The sequence below is a fragment of the Mus pahari genome, chromosome 6 (assembly GCF_900095145.1).
Source record: "Mus pahari chromosome 6, PAHARI_EIJ_v1.1, whole genome shotgun sequence".
Lineage (NCBI taxonomy): Eukaryota > Metazoa > Chordata > Mammalia > Rodentia > Muridae > Mus > Mus pahari.
In genome coordinates, this window is record NC_034595.1 from 36,681,407 (window position 1) to 36,694,819 (window position 13,413).

The 13,413-nt window shown below is 45.9% G+C and overlaps 1 protein-coding gene across 5 annotated transcripts in view; it reads right to left on the reverse strand.

Moving 5' to 3' along the window:
* Positions 1–2,684, reverse strand: part of Bnc2 (basonuclin 2) — a 401,863-nt gene extending 399,179 nt beyond the window's left edge. For 4 of the 5 annotated variants that reach the window (XM_021200278.2, XM_021200277.2, XM_029539738.1 and 1 more), the window contains exon 1: positions 2,588–2,684. In XM_021200278.2, the coding sequence (XP_021055937.1) occupies positions 2,588–2,590 (3 nt within the window). In that variant the 5' untranslated portion in view covers positions 2,591–2,684. Of the gene's footprint in view, positions 1–2,335; positions 2,397–2,587 lie in introns of those variants that run through there. The other variant, XM_029539739.1, reaches the window with a different exon arrangement.
* Positions 2,685–13,413: the final 10,729 nt, after the last annotated feature.

The following is a 13,413-nucleotide window of genomic DNA, read 5'->3' on the forward strand; positions in this document are numbered from 1 at the left end:
GTGGGCTTTATTGAACCGTCTAACCCGCCTCTCTGTTCCATTCTTCTGGGCCCAAGTGAATCATATCCTGCTGCTGACAAGTTAGCAGGGGACTGCGGCTGCAACATGAAAGTACTTTTCTTTCTTGTCTAAATCAGGCAGATTTTTGAAAAGACGACACAGCATTGACTCGTGACATGGCAAGATGAAACGAGAGGTCTGGGCCGGTCTTGGAGCTTCGCAGATAAAAGTAATCAAACGACACTCGTGGAATGCAAATTGGCATTCTTGACTGCAGCAATTGCACAACCATGAAACATCCCTGACAGCAAGCAAGATTAGGACAAAATGTTATGTAAAGCACTGAACTCAGAAACTCTCACTTGGAGATTCAAACTGTAACACTTACATTTTAATGTAGCAACAGTCAGCCCCGCTTTTGTCTGCTCCTCTCTGTAATCACACATCCCTGCCTGACAGATAACTTACGTCTCAGGCAGAAGAGGAAAAGTCAGGTATTAGCAATGCACTACTGCTATTAATATTTCCTCAATATTTTCAAAAATCACATGAGGTTGGTTTTTTTTACCCAAAGTTTTTACATGCAAACCCAACTTAATATTCTCAGTGGATTAGGAGGACAGGGAATTTCAGACATGCCTCCAGAAAGATCCTCTACACAAAGTTCAGATTCAGGTTTGCTAGGCCTCTTCACCCGTCAGGTGAAGAGATTCCTATGCTTTGGTAAAGTAATTAGCAATCTGGATTTTAAATCCACTGCTCTCTGGGAACAGAAAGAGTACCTACAACTCAGAACTTCATTAAAACTGAACAAGTTTAAATGAAACGGCTACAAATATGATATAAAAATACAGAGCCTTTAAGGGCTCACAAAGGATTCTCATGTGCATGATTCCAAAGAGTGAAAGGAGGTTCTATCAAACTTATACAAGGATTGGTGCTAGAGGAAAACTTCAGAGCAGAAACACTTAGTGTCAGAAATAAATTCCACCTAAAGCATGTGTGTCAGTGCACAAAACCATCTAAATGTGCAGGATACAAAACAGTGGGAGACAAATGGACTCAGGCACCGCTCAGTGATCAGTATATGGGGACAGATCTGTAGACAAATAGTGATACTGGCCAGGGGAAGAAAAAGCGTGCAACTGGCTTTAATAATGTTCTGTAAAATGCCGTTACAAGAAACTCTCCAGCTCTAAGCAGATATATTTCATATTTTGTTTTGATCCCTCCATTAACGCAGGATCCAACAACTACAACTGTTCACGAAGTACATAAAAATTAATAAAACAGGCCACTTTCTGCCACTTTAATCCTGGGTACACAGGATTATTTTATGATGTCTTTTGTACATCAGTTTTACAACAGCTTGACTCTAGGGTAAATGGGAAGCATCATAAATCGCACGCTGCTTTCAAAACCTCTTTAATTTCTGTCAGCATTACTGTAACCGCAGTCCTGGGTGCATTTTGTGTGTCTCTGTGTGTGTGTGTGTGTGTGTGTCTGCATTTGACAGTACCATCTCCTACATTCCAGTTGTGACTTTGATCTCTGAAACAAGAGATGTCACATCAGGGGGAAGGGAAGAGGAAAAAATGTCAACCTGCTATCAGCCCGTTTCTTAGACATCTCATGTACATAGGACCCACTTTGTATCAGAGCCCCCAAGTGGGGCTAACAACAGCGACACTGGGTGGTAGGGAACTCCAAGAAAAGGAGAGTGGTCAAGCCCCATTTCTAACAAATGACTTCCCGAAAGCAGACAGTGAGACTCATCACCGGGTGAACTAATTGCCTGCTTCCTCGCTGCAGAGAAGCCTTCCCTTACAGGGACTGGGCTGGAGTCCCCCTGCGCTGTGCCATCCCTTTTCCCCCACCACTTGGCATTTACAAGTTTTGTTTTTTGTTTTTTGGTTTTTTTTTTTTTTTAATCTTCGCCTTATCTATCCCACGGGATATTCCGTCTAGTTTTGTCCTGGGATGTTTTTTAATTCTGCCCCCCTTTCACGTCTCAAATCCCACCGTCCAGTCGGCGTGTAAGCGCTGTGGGCCGGCTGCTTCAGAACCGCACTTCGGGAAAGCACACACGTGTCTGTCTAGCGGGATTTGACTGGCCGCGTCCGCGTCCTCCGCAGCCGCGCGGGCATCGCTGCGGTCCCCACGCGGGCCGCGCCCCGGCACCCATGCCCAGCCGCCGCTCGGGGCTCTCAACAGGCCAGCAAGTTGGGAAAGTTGCCGCGGGTCCCGACAGCTCCGTGCGTCCCGGGTCCCCCGCGTCCCGCGCCCTCCCCGAGGGCTCCTGGGTCCCCAGAGTCCCCGACTGCCCGCCGCTCACCTAAGGCGCGGGGAGCCCTCGCTCCCGTCCGCCTGCACGCCCGCCCGCTCGCTCGCCCTCCCGCAGCCGCCTCGAGAACTTGGGGCCAAGTTGGGGGAGCAGGGGGTGGATGTCGAGAGCGCCGCCGGCTGCCCGCCTCCTCACGCCGCGGCGCTAGAGGAGAACGCGGCCCGCCGCGGCCCCGGGGCGTCCCGCCCGGGTCTGTCCCTACCAAGTGCAGACGCAAGCGGAGAGGAGGTGGAAACTTCTTACCATCTCGGCATGCTGGTTGTCAAGTGCAGCCCCCGCCTCTTGGTCTCCTCTTAGCGGCCGCGCCTGGACCAGCCCCTCGGCCGCCTCAGCTCGCCGCTCGGCCTGCTCCCTCCCTCCCCCGCCCGGCCGCTCCGGGCCGCGCTCGCCGCCCGCGCCACTCCCCACCCGCCCGCCCGCCCGCCCGCCCGCGCGCGCCCTCGCCGCGGCCCCTCGGCGCTCAGGTGACTGATTTACACCCGCGCCCAGGGTCGCGCTCGCTCCCTCGAGCCGCCGCTGCGAGTTGTCCCGCTCCTCCCCGGGCCGAGGGAGAAAAGAAAAAAAGGGAACGGACTGTCCGGGAGGGGGGCTGCTGGCGAGGCGGGGTGCGCGCGGCGGCGCGGAGGGGGGGACCGGCGGCCGCGCCGGCACAAGTTTCTGCTCCCGGCGCAACTGTCCGGACTAGGGTGCTCGCCGCCTGTTTTGTTGTTGTCCTCGAGCTTTTCTAGGGGCTTCGGGGAGGATGTCTAGCCCTCCCCCACCCCCACCTCGCTAGACACACACCCCCCTCTTCCGTGGATGGAAAAACAACTTTGGCGCCCCCCGGGGGGTGCGGGCGTGGAAGTGGAGGTGGCGGCCAGCGCCCAGCTGTCAACAAGGGGGAAAAATGCGAGGAGCCGGGAGGGGAGAAGGAAGGCTGCGAGCCGCCGCCGAGCACCGGGCACGAACTTTATTCCGACTGCGGAGCAGCGCCTCGGCTCCGGGCTTCTCCGGCTTTCCGAGTCCGCTCGTCTCGGCTCTGGTTTGCCTTGGGCGGCGCCGGAGTGAAGGCAGGGGAAGCCCGGGGACCGTGACGCGCCCGGGGACCCGGCAGAAAGTTGCGCACAGCTAGGGGCGAAAAGTTTCTGGGAGCGGCGGCTTTGGTGCCGGCCCAGACGGCGGCTTGCGGCCAGGGCTTCCTTTCCCTTCTCCTAGGTCTGGGCCTGGAGCTGCAGCTGGCTGGCGGGAGACTGCCACCCTAGCGGGCGCCCGCGACGGACACCAGTCACACGTGTGGGGTGACACTCAGACGACCCGAGTTGCCCTGCTTTAAGACACGGGTTGCGGGCGGCAGGCTCGGCACGCACCCGCCAGCGGTTGAAGGACACTTCTTAAATGGAAGCTAAACACAGTCGGGCTGCAAGATTGGGGGGGAGGGGGGAGACTTAATCATCCTCATCTTTCTAATGTACACCGTGTGCCAAAACCGTCTCCGCCTCGTGCAGATTTATCATCGCTAGAGCAAACTTTTTGCTTATCTGTCTCGGGAGGAAAGCACAGGTTTCTAGCACACTCTTGAGCTCTAGGAAATCAGAGAATCCTGCGAAGATTTGGTTGGCTGAACAACAGGTTTGATTACTGTTTCTTCCTGAAAAGAGAAAATCTTCCCTCCTTCCATTCTCTCTTTCCCCAAGCAGAGGGAGAAGCCGCATAATTTCATTCAGAGGTCAGAATTAAATTCCTCCGAAAATATGTAGACTTGGAATTAAGGACACATACACACCCCGTCATAAGTTTAATGTACATTCACAATGGTTAAGCTTAATTTTTTTTTTCAGGATCCATGCCTGACTAGATCCCAAGTAGCAACAGCTGGCCTGAGAATGTGAGTTAGCTTATTCACGTGGATCCAGCCTTTTTTTTTTTTTTTTTTTAAAAACAAAACAAAACAAAACAAAACATTAGGGCCACCAGCACCTGCAGTTCCTTGTACTGGTTGGGGTTCAAATTCCTGACTCTTTCTAGGGCCATGCAAAGCAGATTGGTAGTCAGTTCAGAATTTGTCGATTCCATGCAGGAAACACTATAGTATTTTAGGCACATGTTTATCTCTTAATTTTCTAATGAGTGACAGTTACTATTCTCACTGTGGGACAAATTACAAGTTAGGTATCTCACCCTTATCCAATATGTTTAAATGCATGTTATCAAAGTCGGCTCATCTTCAAATGATTTGATTAAGGTGTGAGCATATTCTCTAGTTCTCTAGGCAGAACTGTAACATCATTCCGTAGCAACTCATTACAGGAGAGAGAATGGTGACCAAATGTTCATTCTGAGGACTTAGGAACATCACAACCGTCTTCCAGGAACAAGCCAACTTTCAGTGTGTTGCCCTGGATCACGAAAAGATGAGGGAAAACTAGCAGCTAATTTCAGAGTCATTACCCACACAAACCCATTCATACACTTAACTACTTTGGACAAGTGACAGTTCAGCAGTTGCCAAGCAGTTGTATCCACACAGTGTGTTTCTGGCTGCACACCTTCATTTGCCACGCTATTTTTTTTCTATACCAAGCAACCTGTCATTTACATTCCTCTGATTGGTTCCAGAACTGACTGTTCTTGATGTTAGCATACAGTCACTCTACCTGAGGTAAGACGTATCTAGTGAAGCCCCCCTGCCTTTCTGAGCAGTCGTCACAAAGATGGAGTATGGGCTGGACTGAAGAGCAGCCTTTAAGAAGGTGGCAGAATTGGCAGAAGCCATAGTCTTCTCCAGTGACTCTGGCAATTGGCTCAAGATCTCAAGTCAGTGGTTCTCAACCTGTGAGTCTTGAACCCTTTGGGGGTGGGGTCACCTAAGACCACCAGAAAACACAGAATTTACACTACAATTCATAATGGTAGCAAAATTACAATTATGAAGTAGCAACAAAAATAAATGTAGTTGGGGGTTACCACAACACCAGGAGCTGTGTTAAGGGCCGAAGCGTTAGAAAGGATGAGGGCCACAGCCTTGGGTCCTCCGTGTCCTGCAGTACCCTATTGCCTTACAGCTACCTGACTCAAGTGCCCCATCCCATCTGTTCAGTCTTCTGCTGGACTCTACTCTCTGTGGCTTTGCCCATCTGCTTTCTAGGCTTAGACCTGGGTGGCTCTTCTCTTTGCTTAAACTCTTACCCCGTCCAGGGTCCCTTCTTACCGCTTCCACCTCATCTCCAACTTCACTCCTGAAAAGTCAAAGAAAATAGCTCTTGGTTCACTCTGCCGAATCCTCCTTGCCCCATCCATTCTACCTCGCCTTTTGCCTTTTGCGTGCTTGTATTCATGGGAGCTGTGTTTCGCTTTGTTTTTACTTACATGCTTACTACTTTTCAACTAAAGAGTAAGCTTACTCAGGGCAAAGGGTGGGTCTAGGAATGCCAAAAGCAAAAGCCTTATCACCATTGTGCCAAACAAATGTGCTGTAGGAATATGGCAAAACAGTCCATTCTTCGAAAGGAGATAGGAGACGCTATTGTAACCAGGTATCCTCTGGGTGTGTACGGGGGGCCACCCAACACTCCCCAAGGCCCTCCTAGAAGGGCCATGAGAGCAAAACTATTTTTATTCTGTAATATGAAGTTGTATACATTTCCTTTTCGCCCCTGTGCATTTCTAAAAGCAGTGTGACTCGTATCACACCAGTCTGATTGAGGTGAACGGGAGACTCACCTGCCTTGTAGTCCGTCAGTCGTTACAGGGAGCGTAAATCAGTGCCATTCCTGACACTACATTTTTGGGCTCTGTCATACGGGAGGCTTTCCTTTAAATATGCGCGTTTGTTTGTTTCATTTGCTGTGCTAACAAAGTACAAAAAAAAAAAAAAAAAAGAGATCAGTAAATTAGACCACAAATGTATCATAATTCTGGATGCCTGCTAGAAGGTGTATTAAAAAAATAAGTGTTCCTAAATCTAAATATCAAGGCACGTACGTATGTTCCCTTCTGGGGTCAGAATCTGTTTTCTTTCCTTTTACACCTTTGAGAAGCTACTCCCTGGCTCAGGGCCCCCTCCCCTGAGGCCACATGAAGCACACCCATCTTATCTTCCTTCCTCTGCTTGCTGCTTGCTGTTTGTAACCACCTTTATGATCACTTTGGGTCTACTGAGGTAATCCAGGGAAATCTATCTATCTCAAGCTCCTTAATTTACAGACATAGACTTATCATTATTAGAGGTCATTGATTCTTCCTACTAGAGAATGATAACAGCAAATGGCTTTACTTTCATTTTAAACAAATTGATAGCTTATTTAAAACATCAGCATTTACATTTTTAATAAATACTAATAGCTGTTGCTCATATCAATAAAATCATTTTTCAGTCTGCCAAAAAATTGAAGAACTTAAATGAGCCATTAGGGTCATGAAACTGGACCGTTGGACACTCTCTGGCCTGTCACTGCCCCGTCCCTCTTGGTCATGAGACTGAACTGTTGGACACTCTCTGGCCTGCCACTGCACCGTCACTCTTGGTCATGAGACTGAACTGTTGGACACTCTCTGGCCTGCCACTGCCCCGTCCCTCTTGGTGCTCCAGACTGAAGCAGTTGTCCTAACCTGGATAATGGCTCTCTTTCCCTCTGCTGACTGCCCGAACGTTGAGCATCTTACTTGGATCTAGAAAGTGGAAGAGCCACTGAAGACTTCATGCGAGGATTATTTTGGTGAGGATCATTTTGCTAAATAAAACCCCAAGTGGTAGAGAAGAAATAAATTGTCATTTCTATGATCTGGACATTAGTATGAGAGAGTACGGTACCTTAAACACTCACATGCACCTTGTAACCAGGAGCCACCTGTGTACCAGGGATGATGGACTTGGAAGGGGAAGGACACTGAGCTAGCTTTCTTTAGAGTGCTGGGATTGCCCCCAGGCCAGCATGTCTCTACCTCATAGCTCCACCCATTCCCAGCCCTATACCTAAGTACTTAACTGCCTCTGACTTCCAAGTCACACTACCCCTGAGTGCTCAGATTTCCTTCTTGCTGCTTAAAGTTTCCTGCTACTACAGGGGACAATAATGTGTGTAGAATGGCCAAGTAAGAATACCCTCCCACCTTTCCCATGAAATTTAGATATTTTCCCTAAATTCTGAGAAATCAGTAAGCTGTGGAAAGTGTTATAATCCCCCTGTGAAAACTGTCACTATAGAGACAAAGAGTAAACCCCAAGAAGGACTGTGACAGAGGGACATGAAAGCTAAAGGCAACATTTGCAGAAATGTCAGTTGTTTGATAAGTTTTATCTGCATTTGTAACCAATCGTAAGTCTGTGTCCCTGGAAACTTCTGAAGCTACTAAGGAGTCATCCTTGCGAATCAATAGGTTATTTGCATATGATTATGCATCGTATTCAAAGAAATAACAAGCTTTAGGGAAAAAAAGAAGTCTTTAAATTGTCAATTTCAACATGTGAATTTTGTGTAACTTTGTGACATTGTTGTAGGCCTTCACTGCATTCAGACGGGACCTCGGTCCTTTGCAAGTAAAAGTTGTTGAGGAAATTTTAAATTTAGTAAAAGCAATTCAATGTCAGTTCCAAATTCAGGGCAGACTAAATATTTTCATCATGGATTTACATGCAGCAACTTGTACAATAGCGTTTGACACAAGGGTGCCTTCAGAGTCACTCTTAACAATGTGGCCAACACCAACAGAAAATGAAAATTTTCTATTAAAAAGCAAAGTGAAGAATATCAGGTAGATTAATGTAGTCTACATTTAAACTTCATTTTAACAATTATAACTTGCATATTAAATATTTAAACACTTAATTAATTTTAATTCATTTAGTTTTCATTTTCTGGATTTGGGTTTTTAATTTTTTTTTTTATTGGTGGTATTTTTATCTGGGAAAGAAAGGCTCTTATGAGGAGTGAGGGAATACAGTAAGATTCACAAAGAGAGACCCATTGTAAACACAGGGGGCCTAGGATACAGAAGCCCTGTCTCTCCTTGAGGGCGGGGGTGTTTCAGGGTCTTTGGTGGGCTCTTCCCCCTTCCCAGTTAGTGTTGGGCAGTTTGAGCCACAGTAGGGAGGCCGATAAGTCCACTACTTCAGGGTCAGCACATCCCTGTCTGCACTTGAACTTCGCCTTAGGCTCATAGGGGCTGGAGCTGCTGGGTTTTTGTCTCATGATGAAGAAGCCAGCCATATTTGGAGTTCTCCATCTTTGCTGTCAAGTCATGGCCCCTCCGTTTCCTAGGTCTACCTTTGAGTAATCTTTCTAACGGCTAGTTGCCCATCCTTTACTCTCTGAGGTCACCCTAACTGCTATCGGGGACTCGGAGACAGACTATTCCAACAGCTTCTGAGCTAACAAAAGCGGCATTGTGAAAGATGCAGAAGTCCTCGGAGGAGAGTTAGCCTAAGAGGCTCTGCTCAGACTTAACCGATGGCGAGGATCCAGAGCATAAGACAGCCCTGTGACGACAGCATGCGTCCAGGGGGCGTGCTATGAGAAGGAGCTAGAACCTGTGATGTACACAAAGCGAGACTGTTAATACCACTATAATTCCTCCTAGAAGTGTTTTGCCCTTATTGGAGGAGGGGCAAGAAAGCAATCTAAAAGACCCTTGGTAGGCATTGGCATAGGTATCATCAAGACAGATAACTTCACTGCCACCGCTGTCAGATAGGAAATGTACACCAGAGGAAAGGTCGATGGTTTTCACTGGTCGGTGTAAGTTCAGAATCCTCTCCATTACCGCCTCCTGGCAACACTGAGAGACACAGTTAATGAGGAAAAAATCTTCAGCCTTATGGTTAACATAAGTCCTTTTAGAATAGGTGAATTCTAATTGTGCAGCATGCTGGACCCTGTACCAGAACCCTGGAGAACAATAGGGTCAGAGAAATGGTCTTCATGAGCTAAATTGAAATATTTTTTTTGTTTGACATATCAAAGTGTAACTGTGCAATTAGCTGGTATATATACCAGATTCCTGCTTAGGGATCGAATGCCTAGAGACTTTGTATGAGAAGTCTGTTAAAGTGACTGTCTCTTTGGCAATGCCTTCCCATTGATAGATGCCCCTATTCATGTACCAGATGTAACATTCCATGGGATACGGACACCAGGGGCCAAACTCAAGTGAACTCTAGATTCCATTTGTTGAGGTCACATCAGACATCAGCATTTAATTGACAGTTTAAACTAGAAGTATAAACTCATCCAGCAATGTCTCACAGATACCACTTGTGTATCCTGAATTATTTCCCCAAACCTGTGAGTTTCACAGCAGGGTATCTGGTAGCCTCCTTCATTCAGGGAACATGGGTGGCTATGGTGAAGGACACATTATAGCTGTGAGAAATACTCTTCCAGGAATAGAGTGTTATAAAGTTGTCGTTTTTTTAAAAAGTTTGCTTTCTAGAGTTTGTCCTAACATTTAAGAAGATAACAGTCCAGACTGGCCTGAAATTCACCGTGTAATCCAGGCTGGCCCCTAATAAATGGTGAGCCTCTTGTGTTAACCTCATTAATGCTAGAATTATAGGTTTGAGCTACCATGCCAGGTAATTATTTTATTTTTACAGCAAACTCTTTGAGATTTTTCATGTAGCCCTGTGGTATGATGTGGTTGTAATTGGTCCCTACCCAAACTCACACTAAGGCTGAATCTCTCAGTGTAGACATGTTGGGAGGTGGTGGCACCTTTAAGAGTTAATTGGGTCATGGGGGACCATCATGAAGGGATTAATGCAGTTCCCGTGAGAGTAGACTTCCCTCACTCTTAAACCCACCGCTCCCACATGTGCCTACGTGCATTCCACTCGCTGTATTATTTTACAGAATGACCCCATCTCTAGATACTTCCAATGGTCTTGATCTTCCTTTAGAACTATAAGCCAAGCTAAAAAACATTTTATAAATTACCCATTGTTTTTAAGACCAGGTTAAAGTATCAGAAAATAGAATCTATGATTTGGGAGAATTCTCAAGACTTTAAATTATTCATTTGAAATCCAGAGATTAATAACTGCCAGATTTTGAAAACATTAGATCCGTGTTTTTCGTATTGAAGTAACTTCATACTGTCCCATTGTTCCTTGTTTGTCAGTGCCAGCAATGGGACTTGGGACCTCACAGTGTGCCGCCCCTGCGCTGCATTGTTTGTCTAGGAATCACCTTGTAGTTAAATGCAGGAGTATTTAGCACAGTCCCATTCTCTATGGTGCTGATATAGTTGCTCCCCCACTTGCTGGTTCTTGTCCTCCCCTTCACCACACCCTTTCTCAGCTGACACTCACTTCCCCTTCCTCCTCACAGGTGAGAACAGTCTGGTGCAGAGTCTCAGTTTTCTCCTTTTTGTTTGGTCTTCCTGGTGCAAAACTTTGCTACTGAAACCCGAATTCCCATCTCTTTTCCCCAAACTCTGTGTTTAGCTAATGTTGTCTAAGTGTATCTTGTTAATCAAGCATTCAACGAACAGCTCATCTTTATCTCAATTTTCTCCTAACAGGAAAAGCATCAATGATTCTTCCAAATTTGTCTTTTTTTATTTCCCTTGTTCTATCTCCATTGTTCTTCCATTCATACAGAGACAGACCTTGTGCTCGGCTGTGAACCTTCTTCTTACTAAAGAATTTCCCTGAATGTGTTTCTCCCTCACACCCACCAGCTCCCACTTCCCTCTGGGAGGATGCTCTGTCCGCTTTCTTGGCCCTGCCCCCATCATACCCCTTTCACAGATCTTCCACCCCCATTCTGATATTTGTGGCAGTATTTTAGCTCCTCAAATTCTAGTTTTATTATATGTCCCTCCCTTCGTCTAACTTGTAGTTAAATGGCAATCTGGTCATGTGTTCTGCCATGCCAAGAGATATTGTAATGCTTTTCACTCCTCTACTTAGAAGATGCCTGATTCTGATGGTCGTTGACCAAATTTGTGTTGAATGAATGAGTGATCCTATTTACAGTATTCCCCTACACACACACTCCAGCACAAATCTACTGCTCTTGTTGTACGGGCCTCCCTGAAAACATGTAATCACTTCTACATTCTCTCTTGACTCTGTGCCTCCCTTCATGGCTTCTTCTATCGCTTCATGTCTGTACTAATTTGCCAAAACTTTCTTCTAAATGTGAGTTGAAGTAACTAAAAAAGAAAAGATGCATAGCGACGTTAATAATTATAACTATAGCTAACATTTACTAAGTACCTACTTGTGGAAAATCCTTATAATTTTCTTTACATGCTATCTCTTTATAACAAATATAGAATTAGTCATTGCTGCATTTGTTTTATGGACATGGAAGGTTCTGAAATTCAAACTGTTTCCTTTAAGGACATTTTACCATGTTTGTTTGTGTTGAGGCAAACCCCAGCCCACTTGCCTCTCAGAGGTCTCACACAAGCACTTCTCAATCCTTCCTGAGCCTTCCTCCCCCCCCCCCCCCCCCACCCAACTCTGTCCCCTGAGCCCTTCAGTACTTGCACCCTAAGTCAATAATTTGTCACATCATCACGCACTTAAAGATTTCTGGTCATTTTATGTGAATGATGAAATAGTAAGCATTTAAAGCAGGTAGCTCATCGATTTCACATTCTCTCAATCCCCACACATTCTGTACATAGGGTAGCAGACATAGAAATATGAAAGGGATTCAGTGAAGTACTTCATGAAAGCAAAGGTTAGTTCTGAGGCATAAAATAATCTTGCACAGCAAACATATGTCTGCAGAAATTGACATTCCCTCATCGCAGAGTCTTATACGAGTTCATGTGATCATGGTAACTTTGACTCTTAATTAGACATGGTCATGTGGGTTAGTCTTTTTTTTTTTTTTTCTTTTACTTTAAATCGCTTGCAGTTCTGATGCACTAACTTACAGTTTAAGCCACGGTGAAGTCTAGTGTTCAAGCAAAAACCAACCGTTAAAGTTCTATTTCTTCAAGTTCCAACATAATTGCATCCAACAGAGGTCCCTAAAGATTTGTTTTTAATCTCCTGTGTTGTCTCAGGCCAAGTTTCCTCTCTCTTACTAAATTAGAATCTAACTTACCAAGTACATTTTTAAACCTTTACTTTGATAATGTACTTGTAGCTTAGATTCTCAAGGTCTCAGCCTTCGCCTTAGCTAATGACTGAGCTGCTATACATAACTGTATATAACTGTGCTTTGCTTTCGTAGGCTAAGGCGTTCATTATTTTGTTGATCATTGCTATTCACTTCAGTGGAACTTTGACGCAATTTATGTCGTCTAAAAGACCACAGGGAAGGGCACCAGCTACAAGAACCCTTGCTGCTCCTCCCAGGACTCAGTCTCCCAGGACTCAGGACCCTGCGTATCTGCACTCAGGAGTGCATGCACGCTCAGAGACACATACATAAAAATAAAACCGGGGGCTGGTGAGATGGCTCAGTGGTTAAGAGCACCGACTGCTCTTCCAAAGGTCCCGAGTTCAAATCCCATAAAAATAAAACCTTTAACGAATTAAAAAAAACTGCAGGAGTTTTGATTGGGTTTGCATTTGTAGGAGAAAAAGAAACCACGCCTCACAGGAAGTCCTCTTCACAAGCCAATAATCAAGTTTGAAACCGATAAAGTCAGGATGCCCCAGGACTTCAGCTACAACAAGGCTAAGGGCTGGGTTTATGCTACAGTCCTGGGGATGATCCCACTTAACTCAGACCGAGCTACTGGATCAAGCTAAGATCAACCAAATACCTAAAAAACACTTTGCTCCAATGACCCTCACTTTAGAGTCTTAACAACCCTATGAGGTAATCTAGACTTCCACTTGAATGAAGAAATTAGAGATCCAAGAGCTTAAGCATCTTCCCAAGGGCCACAGAGCACACACAGATAAACTAGGATTGGTCACAAGCTGCCAGCTTCTGCTTTGTCTACTCATGGGCAACCAAACAAGTTAGACATATGGTCTCACTCATGTCACAAAGGACATTGGGGAAGCTCAGATCACTTAGTTAATGGGCATGAACATATAACCCCAGCCAGCTCATAGCAGTTGCTTGGCTCTTTATCTGCTTTCCACATATTAAGTACACTGTGAGGTTTCCTAAATGTAG